We start from the raw sequence: 23,246 nt of genomic DNA, 5'->3' as shown, positions 1-23,246 counted from the left end.
AGAACCGCCCTTAAGTGTATAAGGGATATTTTCAAGCGCTTTTAAAATTGCTTTAGTATCGGCTGAAACGATTGTTAAATCGTCGACGTAACTGATAATATATTCATAATATTCAGTTTTGTCAAGCCTTTGTGCCTTACGAAACCACATATCAGGGTCCGCTTTAGACGATACAAAACCCAGGAATCTGAGGTTTTGTGCAAGATGAGAATGCCATGCGGCACCGCTTGACTTGAGGCCATATAACGCTTTCGCGATTAATACGACTTTGCCTTCGTGTTCACCGAACTCGGGCCCGGCGATTGAGAAGACTTTTTCGCGACAATCGGCATTGACGTATGCATTTCCGATGTCAACTGACACAAGGTCAAGGTTATTGAGGCTTGCAAGGAGGAAGCCAAGGCGTACGCTCTCGCGGGAGGCGACGCTAGAGTAAGTATCTTCGTCTGGTGGGTCGGTGACGTGTCCGCCGGCGACGAGTCGGGCTTTACGCCGGAAATCCATTTTTACATCGAAAATGATCCACATGGGGATTCTTTTGTAGTCGGAGGGCGCTCGTTCTCCCTTATCCTTGATAGTGAAGGTTTTCATGCTCTCAAGTGTATCCATTTCTTTGCGAATTGCATCGCGCCAGAGGTGATTGCCGTTCTGCTTGTCCAATTCGTAAGCGTGGGGTACGTTGCGAGGGACTTCTATTCCGTATTTGTATCGATTTTTCTTTTTTCGCGTCTTGGCAGCACGGATCCATCGATCGGCCTTTTTCAGCACGGTGGGAGCCCAATAAGAAAAGGCATGTTCGGATAAGAGATCGTGGTCGGCCGCATATTTGGCCACCGGGTAGGGATTGCTCTCCTTCAAAGAGGTGAGGGGCTCCCAGGTAAATTCACCGTTGGCCCATTTTACGCGTAGAAACCATCCACGCGTACGTCCCCGACCACCGCGGGGGCGTTTTTGATGATCGACAATATCATCAAAGGTATACCATTCATTTCCGTCATCATCGACCTGCTTATAAACAGCATCAAGGAGAGCTTGGTAACCGTGGACTTCCTCGGTACCGTCGTCGAATTCGACGACGAAATTTCCAGGGTCGTCGTTAGGGACTGGAGTACCGTCGCGATCGCGCTTGGTAACTCGGCCCTGGCGCTGAACCGCACCCGAAGTGAGTAGAACGTCAGTACCAATAATTAAGGAGGTGGGGTCCTGATCCGGTGAGTCGTTCTCGAAGAAATCGTCAACCGTGAGCCCGGGATCCAGTTGAATATGGTCATCCCCTTCGTTCAGATCGTATAACACGTGTCTGTTACGGGTGTTGCCATCGCCGGGATCGTCGGATCGCCGAGCGACTTTCATCGCTTCGTCACGGCGGAAAGCCGGCGCTTTGATTTTGTTACCGAGGGCGAAATCAGAAGGCTGATAAATCTCCCTTATGGTGGCGTCAAAAGTAGCGAGGGCAGTCTGCAGAGCAGACGAATCGAGGTTTTGGAGAGGTGTAACAGTAGATCGAGTGATTACAGTACCCTTGTCCGTCAAAATATGGTAGCACAAGGCTTGGCCCACATTGGTGGCAATACCTAACCAACGGCCGACTTTGGCTTTATTCTGTGGAAATTTGACATCAGGATTGTCAAAATACTGAACTGGTTCGAAAAATTCGAAAACCAGGATTTCAGAAATATCATGGGTGTCGCCAGTCATCGCAGTAATAGGCGTGATCCAGGCCAGCGCTTTTCGTGCCGTGTGGTTACGTACGAAAATGACGTAGGCAAGGGCGTAGTCCCATAATTGTTCGGGACACTTGGTGGTTTCGAGAACGAGGCGCGTGTGAATGCGCGCAGCACCAAATTCGTGTTCGCAACGATTTTGCCACGGAGAGTAGGGTTCAGTGACCGTCGTCTTTATCCAGTGACTGGAAGTTAATTTTTTCCATTTGCTAAGTGTTTCCACTTTCGCGTTATCGGTGTGCAATTGTGCAGGAATACCGATGTTGTGGATGAATTCGGCGAGACCCTGGTCTGCCGCGGACTCTGCTTTCATTAGGTAATGATAGATAAAGTAAGAGTCACCACAGACAAAACCCTGAGTATGGGTATGTCCACGCGAGGATTTTATAGAGGATTTAAAAGTATCACTATAAAGTGTGCATTTCAAACGTCGATACCGAAGTTGTTCAAACTTGGTTTTATAACGACGATGCAAAGGCATTTCGCCCGTGCGCTCCGCTAGTTGTGTAGTGGCGGTAAGAGTACGCTCAACTACTTCCATCGGCACATGTCCGAGAATTCGCCGTAATTTATCGCGGTCGACGTCCAACACCCGAGGGCTGGATATGGACGCACCGATAGTGGCGTATTTGATTTCGCGAACGATGTCGCGAGGGTTCATGACACGGTTATGGAAATCCGGTACAACGGATCCAGGGGAAACGGGTAGTGGAGGCCAATCCGGGAGAATGTCAACCGGTACGCTGTCGGTGTAGCAGGCACGACGAGAACGATCGTGTCGCGTGTACTTTGCTTCATTTTCTTCCCAATCTTTACTGTTGGGGTCCCATGGTTGATCGCAAGTGAGATCAATGTGCTGACAGTTGTCAAGCTCATGTTGAGTAGGTACGCGAGAATACAACAGGGATGCACGACCTTTGAGCTCAAACGGGATATAATCACCGTCGAGAGTTTCGATGCCGTGAAGGGATTTGCCTTGCGACAAAAATTTTGGAATGTCATCGGTTTGATGTCCGGCATGTCGGATTTGATTCAAATTAATGAGCGAGGTGGTCTGTGTGGGCCCGAGGTTCAGTGCCTCATGAAAGATGAGAATCACGGTTGTTCCGTCGTCATAATCATAGGCGGTTGCCGCCGTGACAACCGGAATCCGTTCAAACGTTTCACCGTCATCATGAAAACCGCGAAGGCTGACTGATCGACCCGTGTATGACAATACAGAGTACCCGGCACCGACGCAGACGGTGTCTGCACCAGTGTCAATTACCGCTTCACCATAATTGGTGGGAGTTTTTGTTCCGCGTGAGCGGTTCTGACGAATACGAACTAGTGTCGCATCGTTAAGTCGGAAATCCGACTTGCGCCAAGGGGCTTGATCGAAATGACTGCCGGAGCGGACCATACGATTCAACGATACGCGATTAGCGTACCGACCAAAGAGGACACCTGCACCAAATGTCACTTTTTTGGTGGTGACGTGGGGTGAAATGTCTGTGGGTGCGTCACGAAGTAGGGTTTCAGGGGTACTGGAATCTACTTGGACGTGATCTTCGCATGTATGTTTACGAATAGGTTTTTTACTACTAGGCAGTTGTGAATAAGATTCAACGGTTGAACTAGAGTTATCTGTATCTGAGGATTTAGCCCTTTTGGCCTCACGGCCAGGGGGTGCAATACTGCGTTTTGCGCTCAAGATACTCTCCCTGATAGCTGGGGTTAGGGCTTCCCACAGCTCAGGAGGTAAGACGTGTTTATGAGGGCGGGAAGGTTTCTCAGCCCCCTTGTTCGACGGACGGTTGGACGAGCCACGCCGTTTGTTGTCGTTACCACGTTGGTTGCCGGTGGCTCTGCCAGTGGTCTTTGTCTGACGTACGTTCCGTGAGTCGCTTCTGTCCTTGGAACTGAGTTTCGTCGCGGACGTACGCATGTAGTTGACGACCCGATTAAAATTCCAGTCATCGAGTCGCGCTTCGGCAGTTGCCTTATAAGGAAGGAGTGCCGGATCAGTAATCCCTTTAAGAAAGAAATTCGTTTTCTGAGCGTCCGAATAGCCCTCCTTGTTACGCAAAAGGGCATTGTTGGCAGAAATATGCCGAGCGACATATTTGGTGAAGGAAAACTGTTTGGACAGTCCTGTATACACCGACTCCATAACTGTCGCGCGAGCCTGCTCGGTAGTGAGACCCACTTGGCTCGTTCCTTCATAGAAGGCACATAGAGAAATCCAGGCACTGCGTCCGTCCTTAGTGTGCTCGTGGGGCTCAACAAGTCCCCAGGCGTCCCCAGCGCTGGTTAGCGACATGAGAGTATAGAAGATTGTTGCGTTCCTGGTGATGTTGACAACTGGGGAGAGTGCAAACAAATCTGAAACGTCACGGGGCGACGTATGGGGTCCGGTTGGGTCGGCTTTCGAATACCGATCCGAATGGTGCGCGATGCACGCGGTAAAAGTGGACCCACTTGCGCCTGCCCACGCTTCGAAACCGTAACGAAAAGTGAGCCACTTTTTCTGCGAACCATCAAACGGTTCAGGCAAGAGGCTAGTAGCCGATTTTTCAGCCTTTGCAGCCGTCGTAGTCACATTATCATACGACGCCGCGGCTCTAGTCATCATCTCAAAGCGTAGCACGGAAGCCGTGAACTCTTTGGCGACATCGACTGAGTTGGGTGCGTGATGCATCCATTTGGCGAAGACGAGTATTCGCTTGGTATGCATGGAGCCCATTTTGAGCCGCATGCAGAGATCATTGATGTCCTCCTTCGTGAGAAGACGGAAATCATCAGATGATTTAATGCCGTTGTTCAACATTGCAGCCGCAACTGACAATGGAACACAGATGACGTCACGGAGGACGACCATCAAGGCCTTTCGTTCAACACGGTCTTGCCGAGGAACGGAGTCGAGACCGTCACTGTCTTTAGACAAGTGAGGCTCTGCGTCGATGACGCTTTTCTCGATCACACTGACTTCGTCAGACGTGTTCTTGCTGCGAGCCAAAGGCTTTGCAGTCTTTTTGCCATCACCTTCATCATCCGAAGATGCTGGCGATGGCGGTGCGGTGCCCGAAGGCTCCTCACCGTCGGAGGAGTCGAATCCTCCGAACTCCTCATCCTCTTTGGATGCGGACGCGGCATCAGCCGGTGAGTCCGTCGCTGCGGCAGGGGCCGGAACAGCGGGAGTGACCTTCCTCGGACGACGCATTCGTTGTCGAGGTTTCAAAAACTCAAAAAATTAGAGCTGGGTTGGGTCTGAGTAAACTGATAAGTTCTACCTGCTTACGAGTGTATTTGTAGAATACGACGAAAGAGTAGAAGTTGGGGGGAAAGCCTCGTAGAGGCTCCGATTGTTTTAATCGGTAGGTTTTTAGATTGAGATTGTGAGACTAAAATATAGATTCCAAAATGAAACCTTTTGTGTTGGAAACAGAATGTACGAACGTAGAAACCCCGTAGCCAATGTACTGGCTATCGAACCATTGACATAGTTTTTGTCGAGATGATTGGATCACCTATGTGATCGCCAAACCATCGAGTTCGGATGGTGCCAACAGTATCTGTTGACAACTTTCATCTAGGGAAACCGTATGGTAATCAGGAATATTTCGTTCCTAGCATATCAGGTTTGATAAGACGAGTCGTCTTATACGCCTCATGCAACGGAACCAGAGTTGTGTATGTTGCAAACATTTGGGTGCATAACGCAAATATTTGGTTTCCTATGAGACGCTTCGTATTTTCCTCCGGCATGCCACACACGGGTAATGAACCCGACGAGGACAGTCGTCTGGCCACTGCGTCTGTCCTACGACAGAGCCAGGAAAAAGGAAATGGCAACGAGGCCAAGATCTAGAGCTAGTGAATCCTAGATAGATGTTCCAACAAACAATGCTAAGGCTAAGCAATTCTATCTACAACGTAGTATCAAATTGTAGCATTGTGTGGCTATAATTTATCATCCGAGACGAATCATTCTGGCTAATTTGTTCTCTTGCTCGACCTGCAATGAAATTTTTCTATTGCAGAAGAATTCTGTATTGTGTGCGTAGATTGTACATCCTGTTGTAGAGCGAACAAAAAATGGCGAAAGAGTTGGATTTCTTGAGGGTATTTTGGCGCTTTTTCGAAGAGCTCCGAAACATCGGTGGCGTTCCTTTTATTATTTTCTGTCAAAAGTTTTCTTGGTCGTCGTAATATTTGTCTGACATTTCCTATTCATTGCGCATATATCTAATGTTGAACTACCCACAGTACGACACTTACATGAGTGAACCTTCCCCTTCACTTGATCTTTCTTGCGACATTGTCTTCCCAAGAGATCTAAAGTGGATGGATCCCGCGACGTCATGAGTGACATTTTTATTGTATGCAGTACTACCTCAACCGGTATACACAAGCGTTCACTGTCAATACAAAAGAATATGTCCGTGAGAATCCAATGCCCTTCCTAGCCTAACAGTTCTTTGTTGGGTTGACTAAGAAAGTATGTTTTGGGCCTTACAGTTAGGAGAAACTAGTATGAAACAGGTATCACTGTCAAGTCATACTGGCAAATCAATACAATGTGGATGAACGGGACCTCAAATAGTTTCACCGACACATCAGTACTCTATCTATTTAGTCTAACATAGTGAGGGTCCTTGCAAACTAGACAGCGGAACTCAGGTAGTCTTGTCGGCATATTGGGCAGCCATCGTGTTTTAGTAGCCATGCTTTAAGGCACTTTGAGTGATAAATGTGCTTGCAGTCGACGTTTCTTGCTCGACACACTTCATCATTTTCAGCGAACTCACTCAAACAAATAGCACATTCGGTATCACTGCTCTCCTCTTGCTCTGATGCGTTGAAACTGTTGCCATAGGTTTGCTCTCCAGGAAGTATGATGTGTGGTGGAGGAGTTTCACATTCCGAAGCACTCCATTGCCAAGTCAAAAGAGATAATTCAATCGCATCAGCGCGCTCGGCAAGTTTCGTTCGCTTCGCTTGACTAGTATCTTCCCCCACGCGTCTTGACGTTCGACCTTGCTTCTTCTGCATGGCGACAACAAGGATAATGGCTACGACGAAAATGAGAGAAATGATCATAATCGAAAGCACAGCAGCGGTGGTGCTCCCTGACGCAGACGAGGTGCAAGTGGCATTTCCGCAACCGCAATCCGTAACGCTGCTCGAATTCGTATGATTCTGGATCGCGCCACTCGCGCTTTCAATGTCCACACCGGCGTATTCGGATTTAAAGGCACGAGACATTTTGTGGTTCGACGCGAATCATAAGATGATGTCTTTTTGCAGTATTGAGCTGTGAAGTGTGCACAATATATGGACAGGCCTGTTCATGAACTACAAAAAAGCTCGTTTATGCTCAGACCTTACTTCGTGATTGGTGGCTGGCAATAGAGTTCGTGTGGCGTTTTTGATGAGTGCACGACTCGACGAGAACATCCCATTTTAAGGTCTTCGCTTTGGCGAGGCCGTCATTTATGGATAGCAGAATCCAAACGTGCGGCATTGCCGTACGAGGTCCCATCCTTGGATGAAAGTTCATCTTCCGCAATGCTTGTCTACTTATCAGATGTAGATGATGTAAAATCCTATAGATTTGTTCAAAATGCATGTTTTGTGATTGAATTGCCGGCAAATCACCGTAGCTTCCTTTCAGATGATTGCGTGAAAGGCGGTTTCACAGCCAGACAGCAAAGTATTCCCGGATGCTCAATATTTGATTCTCCTACGGCAATTACTGGAAAATCAACAATATACAGATCAGTGATACACTGTACTTTAATTATAACTGTTGGTACCTTGATTTTATACAGAGGAAAGCTCAGCTGCAATCGTCTCATAACCAAATATTGTTGTCGTACGAATGATGGACCATTCACAGCCCAAGCGCTCCACGTTTCCGGCTCGAGCAGTTCGGAAGGCCGAAGAAGGTTCGCACACCACAGCTTCGACGCCCGTCGACACAGACAACGGCGCCAACACGGCAAGCTAGAGAGAGTGCACACATCTGTTCCGCCACCAACAACGCATTCGAAACGAGCCATCTCAACTGGCCTTTACAAACACACGCATCGGAAATGCCGCAGAGTTTTAATCCTGGAACTGGTCAAGATTGGGCGCCGGCAAATGCTGGACGTTCGGGCACCGCCGTGAAAAAGGCGGTCCCAAAGTCGGCCCACCAGGTCAGTATGCTGAAGGCTGCCGGTGTATTGAGTACGGAAAAGCGCTACGGTGCCGGGGGTAACAAGAGCGCACATTCAGGCGGAGTCTTGTCGGCGAGAAAGCTGGAAGAAGCCGACGATGTGGGCACTATTGTAAAGGTTGACAAGAGTTTGAGTAAGGCAATTATGCAGGCTCGTACGGCCAAAAAGCTTACGCAGAAGGAGCTCGCCACGGCGATCAACGAAAAACCACAAGTAGTGGCAGAATATGAATCGGGCAAGGCGATTCCCAACCCACAGATCATTAGCAAGCTAGAGCGCAAGCTAGGTGTCAAGCTGCCGCGACCGGGCAAATCGAATGCTCCGAAAGCAGCCGGTGGAGCGAGTGGTACGACCGCGACAAAAGCGCCTTCGGTGACGCGTGGTGGGCCTCCCAAGCGGCGATAAGCACTCTACTTTAAACTTTTTTCCGCTTGCTATATACACTATCCTAGCACTGGAGACACCGTGGCTTTGAAGGTTTCGTATGCGCCAAAGAAGACGAATCCACCAATTGAAATCCACATAACACGCGGTTGGATTCCGTTCAATAAGGCGGTCTTCCCTTCCGCCTCCAAAGTAGTCCGTAGGACATCGCTCACGCCAGTATAGACTCTGCCGTTCTTGTCGGTGCCAAGCATGAGCCGCGTTTTCAACACATCAAGTGGAGTTGTAACAGCGGCAGCGATGGCTCCTGAAAACGAACCACAGGCCGCTGCCTGCCATGGACTGACGGGCGTACCTTGTTGATCACCCCACCATACCTTAAATTTTTCGTACAATGGAAATTGAATCACCGCAAAGGGAATTTCCCGGAACAACGTGATCCCGTATCCTCGGTATAGACCACCCGTAACGCTAGCCAAAGGATTACCTCCATGCCTTTCTTTCAGAACGCCCCGGACTGTGTCTGCCAGACTCAAAGGTGCCGCGGTGGTCTGCATCTTGGCTTTGACGACTTCGGTGGGAACGCGCACCAAGCAGGCAGCCGCCTCACCAACCGAAGCGGCAATCATGTGGGAAAGGGCATCCTGATTCTGAATCCCAACTCGTTCTTGCCACCGCAATACAACGGGTTTCAGTGTTTCGTACGTGCAAAAGAAGAGAGCGGCACCGGGAGCCGATCCAGCCGCAGCCGCACCGATACCGTTGTAAATGCCTTTGAATCCTCCCGCTTTGAGAAATCCGACGGGCGCCTGAAGTCGCGTTTTCAAAGTATCGATCGGAAACAGCGCAACATCAACACTGGTACCTGCCAAGCCTCCAGCAACCATTGCTGTTAGAAAACTGGGAGGTTGAGGATGACCCATCCCAATTTCGATCTGTTCTGTCTGTTGTTCGGACGCCATGGTGGACAAGTGATACTCTTATGGCAGGCATTCTATGCCCTTGTTGCTTCGTCCGATCAATCTCACTATCAATTTTTCGCTTCCATCGCGTGGTTGTGATGATTCGGACTGTTGTGTGAAGGGAAGCAGTCACGAGTCACGAGTTGCATCGCAACATGTATATTGATCTAATTAGACAACAATAAGAGTTGTGTAATTGTAAGTTAGCCGGCAGATTCACAAGAGAATAATTTCACAGCACACACAATTAGCTAATTCGACGTTAAAACACATCAAGTGTATAAGCGAAAGGTGAAACAACTCAGCTGGAGAATAGCACTAAAAGTACTAACTGAAAAACGAACCTTGCTGCTACGGCGTCTCATCCAACAAAATCAAGTCTCGAAAGTTAAGAATTCCTTCATGCCCCCAGTAGCCTTGCTTTCGATTTTTGTGAAATCCGTGTAGACAGGTAAACATGTTGGAGTCGCGCCCGTTTGTAGGTGCATTGCTAGCAACCTAAGTACGTCTCTCCTCACACTAATCTCGAACAAATCATAGCCGGTCGGCAAATCCAAAACTTTCTCTCAGGCGTTGGCGTGAGTGCCTCGGGATCTATGGATGGCGTCGACCTCGAACCGGAGGTTCACCACTGGCACTACATTTCCGACCACTAAGGATCTTCCCTTCCGATTTAGATCGGTTCCGTTTGCTATTTTCGGAAGCCATGGTGCCGACTGGAATATAACAGACTAAGAGAGACGAAACAGATAGGTGACAAGCATGGCCAGCGAAAGCAACGAGGACCACATAAGTGCCCAGGTCCGTAAGAGACTCCTGCATTGTTGTGCAGATACGTTAAAAAAGATTAATAACGATTAGATTGGACAAAGAAGGCGTTGTGCACAGCGCTACCACTATAGCCGTCTTTCGGGTGGTGGGCACCGTCGTGACCACTTTCCATGTCAGCCCCAACTGTATTTCATGACGACCAAGACAATTGGAATTGTCAGATACAGCTTTCCTTTCCTACGGTGCGTGACACGCCGGCAAGGAATAAGGACCGATTCCTGTGGCGAGATCCTCCGTAAAGCAACACAAAACGGTCAAAGCGCGCGTCCACGTCCTGGGTCACGCCTCAGCTATTGAGTCGTTTCTATACGGATTCCACCAGATACGTTTCTCGACATACGGGACAAGCCTCGTGTCTGAGTAGCCAGTTTTCCATACACGCCTGATGAAAGATATGCTGACAGACGCCACCATTGGATTCGCAAACCCGGTCGTGCGTTTGAAAATCTGTCAAGCAGATGATACAACCGTTAGCATCGTCGAAGAAAGTAGAGTCTTGATCACTTTTCTCCTCCTCGTCGTCCGTTCCGGCACTATTGCTCCCGTCCGCACCGGTAGGAATGGCGGTTGGCCCACGCTGGCCGTCACTGGTACTGCTCGTGCTTATCACCGATTGATCACTGGAGTCGGGGTCTTCCGTGGCGGAAGTATCCCAATCTCGCTGAATGAGAGCAATTTTGACGAACTCTTTCCGCCGCTTCAATATTTCGTGATTGGAGGGGGCCGCCTGGAGCGAAATTTCTTCGCTTGCGCGTTGTGCGGACGTGAGAGCAACCCACACGCACAAGATGGCGAATAGCGTGATTCCCGAAATGAGAGCAATCGCCGAAGCTGTCTGCATTTTCGAATCCGCTTCCCACGCTTGGAAGGGTACGGGGGACGGCGTGGGTGCTGGTGCAGGGACGGGGCCACCGTGAGCGGTCAAGTTGCCGTAGTAGGCGGGAGGAAACGGGAAGGATGCCGGCATACTGTGGCTGACCCTTTACTCGGACTCTTCGGATTTTGACACGGCCTCTCTCGGCTTTCGCTGTTGTTTGCCACTGTGTAGCTACGCAAAAAAGAAACACGGATCGGCTGTCGTCGTTCCCTGTTTCTGCGCTGTTTTCCAGTGTTTGCCTTCCACTAGAGCCCATTTTTCGTCCGTGATCGCGTGTGGAAACGCTTGGTGATTTTTCCTGTCAGCCCGGAGAAGGACCGAAGCCCCAAGAAGTCGCGATCGATGCCGATCGGACGTGTACGGCTCGTATCATCGTCGTGGTTCCTTCTTGGACCTTCCAACAAGACCCATCCAAACGATAGAACCTCGGTGGGATCCCGAACCCAACTTTATATTATTAAACTGAAGGGTTGGCAATGCCGACCGGCGCGTCGTATGCGAACCCTCCATCCGTCGAATCTTTGTTCGTGACTTAGCAGTCCCGCCACGCACACAGAACGAATGATTTGTTGTTGTGACCCTTTTTGGCTTGGGGTGACGCTACCTGCAGTAGTACGTACATACGTACACATCCATACTCACACGGGGTACAATATTCACACACACACATATACACACACGAAAATCGAATCGATCCTCTCGAGACAGCCTCACTTCCTCCCGCATCGCGGAAGTATCTTGGGACGTATTCAACCTTGTTAGGGCACATTCGCATTCACTACGGAGACTGGATATTGCACGCTCGTGTACCCACTCAGCCTGACGTACCATGAGCAAGGAACACGGGCAGTCCCTGTGGTACGCGACGGCTCTCTGGTTGACGACGGTCGTCGTGACCGCGGCTGCGACGTACACCGTCACGAAGCGTCGCGAAGATGCCAAGCAAACAGCGATTGTTTACCGCCAGTACCAGCGTGACAAGATGCTCAAAGAAAAGACTGCCGAAGCCCGGAAGAAGAGCTACGAACCTCCTTCCGGTAGTCTCCTGGACGACCTTACGCTCGACAAGATTTATCTGTGGGAATGCGAAGATTTGCGCAAAAAGTTCCCTTCCGCCATGACGGAAAACACCATGAAGTGTAAGGCGACTCCGGCTCCGTTGATTCGCTCGCCGACTCTCCGACGATCTTACACGGCCGAATTAGACGAGAGTGACTTCGAAACCGCCGAAAAAATCACACGCTACAACAAGCTCATTACGGACCACGAATGCATCCTCGCCGACATTGTGCGCAAGCCCAACATGCACACGCACACGGTCAGTTATATGCGGGCGGGTCCGCGTCGCCATTTGCATTTCGATCCCCAATCCGTCAATGCCGCCATTGTTACTTGTGGAGGACTCTGTCCGGGTCTCAATAACGTCATTCGCGAAATCACCAAGACCCTGCATCAGATTTACGGCATCGAGGGAACCGTGTACGGTATCCAGGGAGGATTCCGCGGCTTTTACGACCCGGCCCCGCACTTGCAACCCGTCATTCTCACTCCGGAACTCGTGGAGAATATTCATCACGAGGGCGGCACGGTTTTGGGAAGCTCGCGCGGTGGATTCGATATCGAAAAGATTCGCAACTTCATTCACAAACACAAGATTAACAACCTCTACGTGATTGGAGGAGACGGAACGCACCGAGGGGCCTTTCGTATCCACGAGGACTGCATGGAACACGGCATGAATGTGGCCGTCGCGGGTATCCCCAAAACCATCGACAACGACGTCGATTATATTGATCACTCGTTCGGATTTAACTCCGCCGTCGAAGCCGCACAGTACGCCATTCGCTCCGCCAAGACCGAAGCCGTCTGCAATCTACCCAACGGGATAGGCATCGTCAAACTCATGGGGCGCTCCGCGGGATTCATTGCCGCACACGCCACAATGGCCAGTTCCGACGTTGATCTATGTCTGGTACCGGAAGTCCCGACCGTGCTGGAAGGCCCCAACGGTTGCCTACCGCATTTGATGCGCCGCGTCAAGCAACAAGGTTACGCCGTCGTGGTCGTCGCCGAAGGTGCTGGCGAAGAAGTCTTGGGAATTTCTGCGGAAGCTGACGCGAGCGGCAACAAGAAGCTGCCGGCAATCGGAGAATTCATGAAACAAGCCGTAACCGATTTCTTTGCCAAACACGGTGACGTGGCAACGGTGAAGTATATTGACCCTTCCTACACAGTACGTTCCGTCCCCGCCAACGCAGCCGACTCCTTATACTGTATGCAGTTGGCACAAAACGCCGTCCATGGCGCCATGGCGGGCTTTACCGGCTTTTCAGTTGGATTGTGCAACAATCGCATGGTGTGGCTTCCGATTCCTGAACTCGTAGCCACCAGTCCTAGGTCGATGAATCCAAGAGGGCGAACCTGGGAAAGAGTACTGGCGTTGACGCGACAACCCAATACCGTTCAGCCACTGAAAAAAGGTGAAAAGGACAAGTATGACTCGCATTCGCCAATGCTCCGCTGAATGGAAGTTCCAACCCCCAGGCGCTCGAAAGGATTTGATTGGTATAGTAATTTACAGAACAATTATGTTACAGAATATTTTAGGGTTCCTCATCGGATCATGGTTTTCGCCATGAAGATTCGGCGCAGATCCTCTATGATGGCGCTATCTCTTGGGACGGGCTTTTGCCAAAACAGATCTGCACCTGCTGCTTCGTGCTCTTTGTGCATGTCATTCCCCGAACTTCCGACAATTACACCGCTAACGTGTGACCGGATTATCGCAATCGTTTCTTCGCCAGTCAATTCTCCACCCGCAAGGGGCATGAAATGATCCACCAAGACAAGCTCGTATTTTTTCGAATCGGGAGGGACAATCATTGCGATCGCTTGTTCACCGCTCTCTGCCTGGTCAATCTCCATTGTTTTGTCCAGCTTTTGCAAACGACGAGCTAGGATACGCCGTATGATCTTATCATCATCGACTACCAACACTCTCATATGCGGAGGAAAGCACTCTGCCTGTGAAAGTACGGAAAGGCTTTCGGATGGATCTACTGCCCGTTCAGAAGCGAGTGATAGCTTCAACATTGCACTCGAATCATCTATTGCCTTTTCAGGGGTGCACTTCGGAGAAACAAGTTTACTGTCAGGCAGGGGAATTTTTACCACAAATCGAGTTCCAGGAAATTCTTGAATTCCAGAGTTGTATGTAGTGTCAATCTCAATCGTACCGTTCATTGCCTCCACTAAGTGCCTTGTTAGGAAAAGTCCGATACCGCTGCCTTGCACCTGTTTCGACAGCTGAACATAACGTTGGAAAAGCAACCAACGCTTTTCAGCTGGGATTCCTGGACCCGAGTCTTCGACATAAATGTGAAGCATATTATGCCTTCCCGCATCAAATCGTCCTGCTTTGATGCGTACGTAACCTTCTTGTGTAAATTTGATCGCATTTGAGGCCAAGTTTATCAAAATTTGTTTTAACCGGAGCTCATCCACTTCAATGTAACAGTCATCGGGGACTTCATAAGAGAGAATGGATTTCTCAGCCCGATGAGCGAACATGACGTACACAGGTTCTACAATATCGTTTTCGAGATTCACCTGCCGAGGTGATAGTGTTAAGCCACCTGCAAGAAACTTGTTCAAATCCAGCATACTCGTTAAAAGCTGATGGATGTGGTCCAAGCTTGTTGAGATGACATAAGTGTCCGCCCGCAGCGACGCCCTTAGTTCCGTGGGAACGTCGGCCCCGATGAGTGTGTCACGAACGAATTGTGCTGCAGAGAGAGCAGCAGCGAGTGGATTGCGAACTTCGTGGGCGACAAACTCATTCAGGGTTTTCTCTGCTGTAAACCGTTCACGTTCCTGCACAAGCTTTTGGTTTGCAACCTGAATCTCGGTCAGATCTAGTCCAAAACAAAAACATCCCAAAACTGTTCCATCGACGCATTTTCTAGTGGTGGTGTTGACGAGAAGAGAGAGAGACTTTGCGGCGGATTCTCCATCACTTGGAATTTCAATCTCCAAAAGTGAATTTGTCACTTCTTTTTGTCTCAGAGCGTTCTGTACCATAATTGCGGCATTCTTCACACTGCTACAAGCGAGCGGCTTCCCGACAATTGATTCCTCGGCGATTCGGGTAATTTCTACCATTCTCAGGTTCCAAATATTGATGGTGCCGTCATTGTCGACTCCGAATACAGGAGCATTCACATGTTGAACAAACCGACGTAGTTCCTCATTGGCAGCAACAACCCGTTTATGTTCCCGCTCGATTTTTGCGTGTAATTCGCGCTCCTGGATCTGCTTTAACTTTGTTTCAGTAATATCTGTATGTGTACCAACCATACGAATAGGAGAGCCATCGTCGCCCCACTCGATGACGCGCCCTCGGCAAAGTACCCACACCCAGGAACCTTTCTTGTGTAGATATCTCGTTTCCAAACAGTAAGGATATTCTCCCCTACTCGCAACGTGCCTACCAAGATGCTCCATCGTGACTTTAAGGTCCTCGGGATGGATCATGTTCTGCCAGGCGCTGGGACTGTGTTCCTTTTCGTGCGGAGCATACCCAAACATTTCCCAAAAGCGCGGGGACATGTATTCATAGTCTTTTTGAATGTGATAATCCCAGAAACCATCAAATGACGTTTCCAAGATTGCTGTCCACTGATCTTTGGCTCTTAAGCTTTCGTCAACATCTTCAACTTGTACAAAAATGGTTCTGCCCAGCTCTCCGCTATCAATTGTGGAGATATGGATGCTGACCCACTTGTTGGGTTGCCCGTCACCCTGATATATTCGCTTGGTTTCCTTTCCAAAGAAGCCCGGTTTTAGCTCCAAAATATCCCAGATCGTATCGCCCTTCGTGGGATCAATGTACTTCTCGTTTACTTCCTCACTCAGTGAAGAAGATCCTTCCGTTGGAGTCAAACTCGAATCGCAGTCCTCAATCAATTCACCCGAGTCTGTCTTCTCCATCTTGCCATCCATTACACCTTCGGGTTCGGTTCGATCCTTCAGCAGCACCAAATTTTGAAAGGCTTCGTTGTGCTGAATCATCTCCCCCGAAGGATCGTGCGCAATGGCGGAAGCTACACACAATGCATCCAATGGTACCATGGTGACAGTGTAATAAGTCGTTGGCGCGGTGGAGGAATGGATGTCGTCGTGCCACTCGGAATATCGATCAGTCCTTAAGTAGATTCCACTACCCATGGTTTCCGAACCCAGTCACTGAGATCACTATTTGATGAATCCGTTTTGCCAGCAAGGGATCCCAAATTTTTTGCCTAACTGTCATAAAGACGACTGTTTCTTCCGTGATGGGATGAAGTGGTACTCGCAACTTTCCACTGACCATCAAAAATGACCAACGACAGACATTTGGTTTGATTGTATTTCTTGGCAATTGAAAAACCTAATTTTCTTGTCAATGTAAGCCGCCGTTAAATGTCGAATGTGAATTAGCAAAGAGTATGTTCAACATTTAGTTAATTGTAAAATCGGTCCTGCGGAGTCTAAGATTGCAATGGCAATGACGGTCGGACACCATCCATTTCTCCAAGCTGGTTATTTACATCCGTTTGGTCAGCCAAACTCGTGACAAAAATTTACTTAAGGAATAGTGTATGTATTCGCTATCTATTGTAAACATAAGAAATAGTCATAGATTTAACTCTGAGCACATAAGGCGTAGCGAAATTGCTTCACTGACTAACGTAAGAAATCTGACTGTGATTTAATGCTAATCAGAAACACTTTATTGGGTTGATATAATTTCCGCCATAAGGTCCACTACTATTAGAAAGTATTCGGCTTTGCTTACAGCAGCTGGCTGCCATCGATTGTGAGCAGCGCATTTACAATGTCTAGCTAGCAAGAGTAATCAAACTGACAGTGAGATTGTCGCATATAATAGACAAAGTAGTCGTTATCTATGGGAGTCGCAGAAAGGGCTCCATCAACATGGATGTACTTGAAGGTATTTCATTTCTTGTTTACCAGTCAAAACAAATCTACGTTGTGATTGTTACGTGCCTCGTTGGTCAGAATCCTGTGTTACATTAAACTTACTGCCTGACTCGAGAGAATACATTTTATCGAAGCAGCAATTGGTATTTACACTCATGTAAACTTTTGTTCATGCCAGTGTTGTTGTGCACAAATATGAATAGGAATGGTCGAGAAAGACTTAGCAGACTTGGAAGTGACCATACTCTTTCTTCTGGTCCACAAGAAAGTTCTAGTGTCGCTCGTCAACTGGAAGTGGGCTACAGATTTGTTCTTTTCTAACTGTACGTGGAGCACTTCAAATCTCTCGCCAGGATGAAACGGTCGATTTCATGCAGGCTATACTGGTTTCCTAGATGTAGGATCGTGATCTTGTAATTTTTCACGTCCGTCCTCTTCCAAGCGTCGCATGGCAATACGTAGAGCGCTATCGTTGCCGTGAGCGTTCGGCTGCTGGCCGTACCGCTGCTTGAGCGTACGATACTTTTTGAGCTGAATCACACCGATCATTTCCTTGACCATGTAGCGACCTCGGTTAACTGCATGTAACAGTTGCTCTTGACAGGCTTGCTCGGACTCACAAGTTGCGGGTGATTTGTAGCAGGCCGGACAATTGTTAGGGTCTCGCAAGGCTTTTTTCCACTGGACACGGACATGGTCCAAGCCGGCTGGATAGTCCTTGCCAACAGTTATGATTCGTTTATAGAGATTTCGTACCAGTGGATTCATCCTGCCGATCTGTTCTTCAATGAATGTAAGCTTTCCGAAGCCCGACGGACCTTTATCGATCCGGATCCATTGTCCTCCATGCACATCGTTCTCGTCATTTTTGTACTCACAGTCAAGTTTGCCGCAGCATCCGAGTTTCATCGAAGCTTCCGTTTGGCGACATACTTGCGACGTCCGGAAAACTGTTACTGTTAGTTTTATTGTCTCTCGGAATCGCTACTGCTCCCAGTCTGGATGGAGCGAAGGGCGTACAGACGTTGCCAATTCGCGGAGCCATCGAAACGCACACGACGATTCCGTTCCAATGTGTTCACATTCCTGTCGCGAGTAACACAAGCGCGGCACGGACGTGTCCTTTGGTCCCACAAAAAGCAATTGGCAGTATCACGGCGAACAGAAAAGTGATTGCGATGGATGCGGAAAAAGAAATGAATCTAGAGGAAACAGGGATGATCGAGAACGCTCTTGTTGAAGAGGACGTCGACGAAACTCCAGAATTCATCAATCCCGACGATGCTGTTGAAGTACAGGTGGACGACGACGTGCCCATGGAGGACGACGGTGAGGAAGAAATCGGCGATATGGATTTCGCGGAAAAGGAACCGGTCGTAGACATGTCCGTGACCCAGCTGGACTCCCATCAGGGTCCAGTGTACGCTGTCGCCAGTTTTTTGGACGAAACCAACGACACGAGCACTCTCACTATCATTTCAGGCGGCGGAGACGACAAGGCATTCCTACACAAGATGAATACCGGGAGCACCCCCACGACGGTCCCGTTGGAATACGCCCACTCCGACAGTGTCAGCTGTGTCGCGCTGAATTTAGCGTACGTCTCCACTGATCTTTCCAAAACTCCCCGATTAGCGGCAGTGGGTGCCTATGACGGTGCCATTGTCATCTACGACCCCGATACCGGGGCGAAGCTACAAAATTTGGAAGGTCCTACAGATGTGGAGTGGATTTGCTTTCACCCCAAGGGAGGAGCAGTGTTACTGGCTGGATCGGCAGCCGATAATACGGTGTGGATGTTCCACGTTCCCATGAACAAGTGTCTGCAGGTCTTTGTCGGCCACGAGGCGGCCGTCACAGCGGGAGCTTTCTCACCCGACGGTAAATGGGCCTTATCAGCCAGTACCGACGGGACGGTACGAGTGTGGGCACCACGAACGGGGCAATCGAAACATGTCTTTCGGCTGGGAGACGATACGGGAGGAGCAGGGTTGACTTGTCTCGCGACGAACGGCGGTTCGGATGGGCAGTTGATTATTGTGGGCGCAGAAGACGGACAAGCTCACGTCTGTCATATTGGGACTAAGAAGGTGGTAGCATCTTTGCGGCATTACGAAATACCAACCACAACGGTTGCTCCCGCAATGGACGACGACGAGGACGAGATGGAGCTTCCGATGAGTGTGGAAGCCGTCGGTTTTGCGGCCCCGTCGGTGAATCCCAACTGGTGCGCCACGGGAGGCGTAGACGGACAATTGAAGATTTGGGATCTCGCTAACGGTGGACAGTGTCGACAAGTCTGCCGGCTCGCGAGTCTGGAGCGACCCGCTGCAGAGGACGGCACCCACGCAATTTCCTCAATGGCAGGGATCACGCGACTACAGTGGCACGCTACGCAGCCGTGGGTCTTTATATCCACCACGGAGGGTAGCGTGCATGTGTGGGATGCCCGTGACGGTAAGCTGTTGCGGAGCTTGACCGGCCATACGGATGTGATAAACGACTTGCACGTGACATTTTCCGACCAAGGCCGTAACGCCGTGATTGTTTCCGGCAGTGACGACCAATCCGTGCGGTTGTTTGAAGTTGACTCGGCGAGCGTATTGCAAAATTAAAGTTAAGGATTTTACTGTTCGCAGAGTGTGTAGCCGCCACATGTTTGTATTCTGTTTGGATGTTCCACCATCGCACGTGGTCACTCTTCCGTTGCTCTGCAGACCATTCATAGTTCCAGGACTTGGCCTTGCGCACAATTATACACAAGTTGTCTCTATATCTTGAGGGAAAATAGACTGACTACTTTTCTAGCTAGTAGAACGGTGTATTTTATGGTACTGTTAGATTGTCTTTGAGAAGCGACTGGGATGGTGTAAGTGTAAGTAGGATCTAACAAGAACACACTGGTCTTCCTTCCCCACTTCGCGGGAAGGGTTCCTTCTGTGGGAACACCAAAGTCCTGGTTGACTGGAGCTGTTTGGGGAGGTAGTAAGTTTCCAGTGAGTTTCAGTTCTTACTATCCACACGGCTACTTTCTGTTTTCGTGACCCCGATTGATGGAAATGTCTCTATCGCGTTCTCACACGAATGGAATAGGTAGTTGACCCCCTACTGCGGAGCAACCGTCATTTGTCGCCCAATTACTTACGGAACTCGGCGAACTGTACCTAGAGACCGTACAGAAACGCCGAGCCCAAAAGGTATCATTTCAAACAACGAGAACGAATCGATTTTCTATGTGCCTTCCATACGTCAGTGAAAACGTGCTTCGGGTTGACTCACAGTCAAGGTCCACGTATCTTCTCTACAGAATCCTTAGCTGTCATCTAATTTTTTGGTGATCGAAATTGCGTGTATTCTGTATATCGGAACGAGAAAATGCGAGACTGCAACGCTGAGTATAATTGGCCACTCCACCCGGAGTGCCGAGTTCCCAGTGACGGTAGTGCACTCTAAAAAGACTCGGGAGAACGCCGCGGCGCTCGCCTTTTTTTTAATTTCTTCGAGGGGCATCGAAAAGCTCCGTAAGCGCTCGCTGGTTGGAATCCACACCCCGCATATCCCGAACGGGGTCGCCAAGTTGTGTAGGGACTCTACACGCGTTCGGAATTCTCAGAAAACCGTTTGCGGTTGGCGCAAGATACCCAAGCTATCGTTCTTCTTGGTGTTTTGTGTTCTTGTATCCTATCCTGTTCTATCCTACTATAACTTGCGGGAAGCGAACGAAAAAGAGCAGCGTACAACGCAAACGAAGCAATCGAAACAAGGAGTTGTACGGTGCACGAGACGTGATCCAATGTCTTTCTCGCTACCAACAACGTTCCATGCCGTTCCACACGCTGGTCCCCAGTCCTTTATTAGAAACCACACGGCAAGCACACCGCCTCCTTCCGAAGATATGCAAACTCTCGAAGAAGAGTACTCGTCGGTTCCGGGAGCATCCGTGAGCAGCCACAGCAGTCCGGGATCGACTGCGGACCTCAAAGGCACCGCATTGCCGGATCCGGCGTTGGTGATCTTTCCCACACCGCCGTCCCACGTACCGGTGCACCGCCAGTACCATCACCACCACAGTAACAACAATGCGTCTACGAGTGCGGGGACGTCGTCGTCCGATTCCTTGTCGTGGCATCCGTCCGTCCCGAGCGTTCCTTTCGTGGTGTCCGCACAGCACCACCCGACACCCGGGGCCGCGCTACCCACGGCGTCGGCCCCGCCGCTCCCTTCCGGCACGGCACTCACAGTCCAGAAGGAACCCACCAACCGGAATCGTCGGCAAAAACGTCTCGAACGCAACCGCGAATCGGCGCGGTTGAGTCGACGTCGCCGCAAGCACTATTTGGAAGTCCTGGAAGAAAAGGTCACGCAGCTTTCGCACGCCATGGATCGGGGCCGCCGTGCACACGTGGCTCAGGCCAACCGTATACGGCAAAGCGAACGTCACGAGATCGTGCAAAGTGGGAACGTAAAGCACGTGGTCCGGTTGGAAACGGCACTGTCGCGGACATCGCGGGAAAACTCCGTGACCCAGACCTTTCGTTGGCAACAACTCAAGAGTTTGTGTTTGCCACCGTCCACCAAGTTTGTTCTCTGGCTGACCTTGCAGAATGATGTCTACTTTCGAGGAGGACGCGCCGCCAGTGAGAGACTTTCGGCGGCACGCATTGGAGAACGGGTACGTTTCGGCAATGACTCGCACGAATGTGTTGGATTTTCGCAAAACTTACACTCGTAAACGACCTTATACCATATTCTACACACAGATGCTCCACAGCGGAAACGACAAGGTCTCTCCATCCCAAGCCATGTGGCCCTTGCTGTGCAACGAAGTCGGACTCTCGTACGATCAGGAGGAAAAGGTCCGCGCGTTCCAGCGCACCACCTTGCAAGACCCACAATCCTGGTTGAACCGTCACGTGGCCTACGCGTCGGACAAGACCATGGAATCCGTGCACGATGCCGCCCAGGCACTGGCGCTTCGGCTAGGACAACGCGAAAAGGCGACGATGGATGTCCTGACGCCGGAACAACGGATCAAATTTCTCGCTTGGTCACAGCGGAATCGCGACCGCGTCGCCAACGCAGTGGCGACCAACCCACGATCGATCCCGTCGCACAGCCCGTACCAAATTTCTCCATTGCAACACGTGGCTGCGAACCTTTACGTCTTGAACCACAAGATGCAGACTGTTCTCGAGACTATCCCTCGCGCGGCTCCGCTGGTCACGGGCCTCTCGCTCAAGAAGCTTTCTATCCGCCCGCTCTTTGAATCGCTCGGATGCGTCGAAGAACGTGTCAAGGGACTTTGTCGCGACGGCTCGTTCGCGTCCTCCGGATCTCTGAAACGTGCCGCGTCCGAAATGAGTATTGACGACGAAGAACGCGTAGCCATTCCCGCCCTCAGCCCAGAAGACGCCGAAAACACCTGCCGTCCGGTGGTGGACGAGGCGCTCGGACACGTTGCGGACATCATTCCGCCTCCGCCCGTTCCGTTGCCGGCACCGACGCCCGTCTCCTCCATGACGGCATCTCTTTACTACGCACCTCCGCACGCCGTAGCATCCATGCCGACGGTTTACTCGGCCCCCGACATGGGCGGCAACAATGGCAAGCACGCCCGGAAATCGTCTTTTCTACCGGCCAATCTCAACGTGGTACCGGAAGAGTTGTGGCCGGCCGATGCGGTGGCGGACGATTTCCTCATGAATTTGGTCGACGGGGACTGGGCCATCGGTGAAGGTGTCGAATTTTAAAGTCGAGAGACGGGTCCAACTGCGGCCTCGGGGGCGATGCTGCGTTCCGTATTACATTAGATAGAGAAACAGGGGAGAGGCGGATGGCGAGAAAAACCTACTTTTTCATGCACACGACATATTGCGTTTATACCTCGAAGAAACAATCCCAGTGACTATCACTGATAAGTACACGAGAGTGGCACGCCTTTCGTCCATCCAAGCAACTCCACAAAAGGTGGTAGGCTTGGAGCCGGGACGGACGAGGCTGTGCCGAGACTCGAACGTCGCGGGATTTGGATACTGAAAAAACCTCAACTGAAATAGAATACATTTGATTTCGTTCATTATTAGTAGTGTCTGGGTCGGATACTTACATTAAATTGAGGAAATCAGGGCCACAGCGAAATACCGCAGTCCTTCGGGGATTATGCGGATAGCTGCTTTGTTCTACCCTTGTTCTGGCGGGTAGGTTTGTAGAGATGACGTCTGTGTGACGCAGAAAAACCGACCCGTTCGACTACACAGCGCCTGCTAAACAAAGGACAGGACGC

At 50.2% G+C, this 23,246-nt stretch overlaps 10 protein-coding genes across 10 annotated transcripts; 4 read left to right on the top strand and 6 right to left on the bottom strand.

The window, feature by feature from the left end:
- Positions 1 to 997: 997 nt before the first annotated feature.
- Positions 998 to 5,090, bottom strand: PHATRDRAFT_47693 (predicted protein; the record flags this gene model as incomplete). Its single annotated transcript, XM_002181894.1, has 2 exons — positions 1,041 to 5,090; positions 998 to 1,005 (listed from the first exon to the last, which is right to left on the bottom strand). The coding sequence occupies exons 1-2, from the start codon at positions 4,924 to 4,926 to the stop codon at positions 998 to 1,000; spliced, it is 3,894 nt and encodes a 1,297-aa protein (XP_002181930.1). The 5' UTR covers positions 4,927 to 5,090.
- Positions 5,091 to 6,368: 1,278 nt separating this feature from the next.
- PHATRDRAFT_14355 (predicted protein) lies at positions 6,369 to 6,572 on the bottom strand (the record flags this gene model as incomplete). The annotated part of the gene is made up of 1 exon (XM_002181893.1): positions 6,369 to 6,572. A coding segment is annotated over one exon (204 nt), but the record flags the coding sequence as incomplete, so codon positions are not given.
- A 1,340-nt stretch (positions 6,573 to 7,912) lies between these two features.
- Positions 7,913 to 8,224, top strand: PHATRDRAFT_14374 (predicted protein; the record flags this gene model as incomplete). The annotated part of the gene is made up of 1 exon (XM_002182051.1): positions 7,913 to 8,224. A coding segment is annotated over one exon (312 nt), but the record flags the coding sequence as incomplete, so codon positions are not given.
- A 146-nt stretch (positions 8,225 to 8,370) lies between these two features.
- PHATRDRAFT_14366 (predicted protein) lies at positions 8,371 to 9,234 on the bottom strand (the record flags this gene model as incomplete). The annotated part of the gene is made up of 1 exon (XM_002181892.1): positions 8,371 to 9,234. The coding sequence occupies one exon, from the start codon at positions 9,232 to 9,234 to the stop codon at positions 8,371 to 8,373; it is 864 nt and encodes a 287-aa protein (XP_002181928.1).
- A 1,174-nt stretch (positions 9,235 to 10,408) lies between these two features.
- On the bottom strand, positions 10,409 to 11,071 carry PHATRDRAFT_37967 (predicted protein; the record flags this gene model as incomplete). Its single annotated transcript, XM_002181891.1, has 1 exon — positions 10,409 to 11,071. The coding sequence occupies one exon, from the start codon at positions 11,069 to 11,071 to the stop codon at positions 10,409 to 10,411; it is 663 nt and encodes a 220-aa protein (XP_002181927.1).
- Positions 11,072 to 11,724: 653 nt separating this feature from the next.
- On the top strand, positions 11,725 to 13,581 carry PFK1 (pyrophosphate-dependent phosphofructose kinase). Its single transcript, XM_002182050.1, has one exon. It carries the CDS (start codon positions 11,811 to 11,813, stop codon positions 13,503 to 13,505), a length of 1,695 nt encoding a protein of 564 aa, XP_002182086.1. The 5' UTR covers positions 11,725 to 11,810; the 3' UTR covers positions 13,506 to 13,581.
- Positions 13,582 to 13,594: 13 nt separating this feature from the next.
- SKP4 (sensor kinase protein 4) lies at positions 13,595 to 16,134 on the bottom strand (the record flags this gene model as incomplete). The annotated part of the gene is made up of 1 exon (XM_002181890.1): positions 13,595 to 16,134. The coding sequence occupies exon 1, from the start codon at positions 16,109 to 16,111 to the stop codon at positions 13,595 to 13,597; it is 2,517 nt and encodes an 838-aa protein (XP_002181926.1). The 5' UTR covers positions 16,112 to 16,134.
- Positions 16,135 to 17,341: 1,207 nt separating this feature from the next.
- Positions 17,342 to 17,872, bottom strand: PHATRDRAFT_37964 (predicted protein; the record flags this gene model as incomplete). The annotated part of the gene is made up of 1 exon (XM_002181889.1): positions 17,342 to 17,872. The coding sequence occupies one exon, from the start codon at positions 17,870 to 17,872 to the stop codon at positions 17,342 to 17,344; it is 531 nt and encodes a 176-aa protein (XP_002181925.1).
- A 308-nt stretch (positions 17,873 to 18,180) lies between these two features.
- PHATRDRAFT_14176 (predicted protein) lies at positions 18,181 to 19,578 on the top strand (the record flags this gene model as incomplete). Its single annotated transcript, XM_002182049.1, has 3 exons — positions 18,181 to 19,095; positions 19,123 to 19,243; positions 19,298 to 19,578. 3 exons carry the CDS (start codon positions 18,181 to 18,183, stop codon positions 19,576 to 19,578), a joined length of 1,317 nt encoding a protein of 438 aa, XP_002182085.1.
- A 969-nt stretch (positions 19,579 to 20,547) lies between these two features.
- Positions 20,548 to 23,039, top strand: PHATRDRAFT_47686 (predicted protein). Its single transcript, XM_002182048.1, has 2 exons — positions 20,548 to 21,635; positions 21,724 to 23,039. Exons 1-2 carry the CDS (start codon positions 20,757 to 20,759, stop codon positions 22,711 to 22,713), a joined length of 1,869 nt encoding a protein of 622 aa, XP_002182084.1. The 5' UTR covers positions 20,548 to 20,756; the 3' UTR covers positions 22,714 to 23,039.
- The last annotated feature ends 207 nt before the right edge of the window (positions 23,040 to 23,246 follow it).

The sequence above is a fragment of the Phaeodactylum tricornutum genome, chromosome 14 (assembly GCF_000150955.2).
Source record: "Phaeodactylum tricornutum CCAP 1055/1 chromosome 14, whole genome shotgun sequence".
Taxonomy (NCBI): Eukaryota; Bacillariophyta; class Bacillariophyceae; order Surirellales; family Neidiaceae; genus Phaeodactylum; species Phaeodactylum tricornutum.
The sequence above is the reverse complement of the archived record's forward strand: the minus strand, read 5'-3'. Positions and strand labels throughout refer to the sequence as shown.

What these genes read in the sequence shown, in the direction of transcription:
- PFK1 (XM_002182050.1), top strand. Translation starts at nt 11,811, where the DNA reads ATGAGCAAGGAACACGGGCAGTCCCTGTGGTACGCGACGGCTCTCTGG.
- PHATRDRAFT_47686 (XM_002182048.1), top strand. Translation starts at nt 20,757, where the DNA reads ATGTCTTTCTCGCTACCAACAACGTTCCATGCCGTTCCACACGCTGGT. An exon ending in CGGCACGCATTGGAGAACGG is followed by an intron (nt 21,636 to 21,723) that starts GTACGTTTCGGC and finishes TTCTACACACAG; the next exon opens with ATGCTCCACAGCGGAAACGA.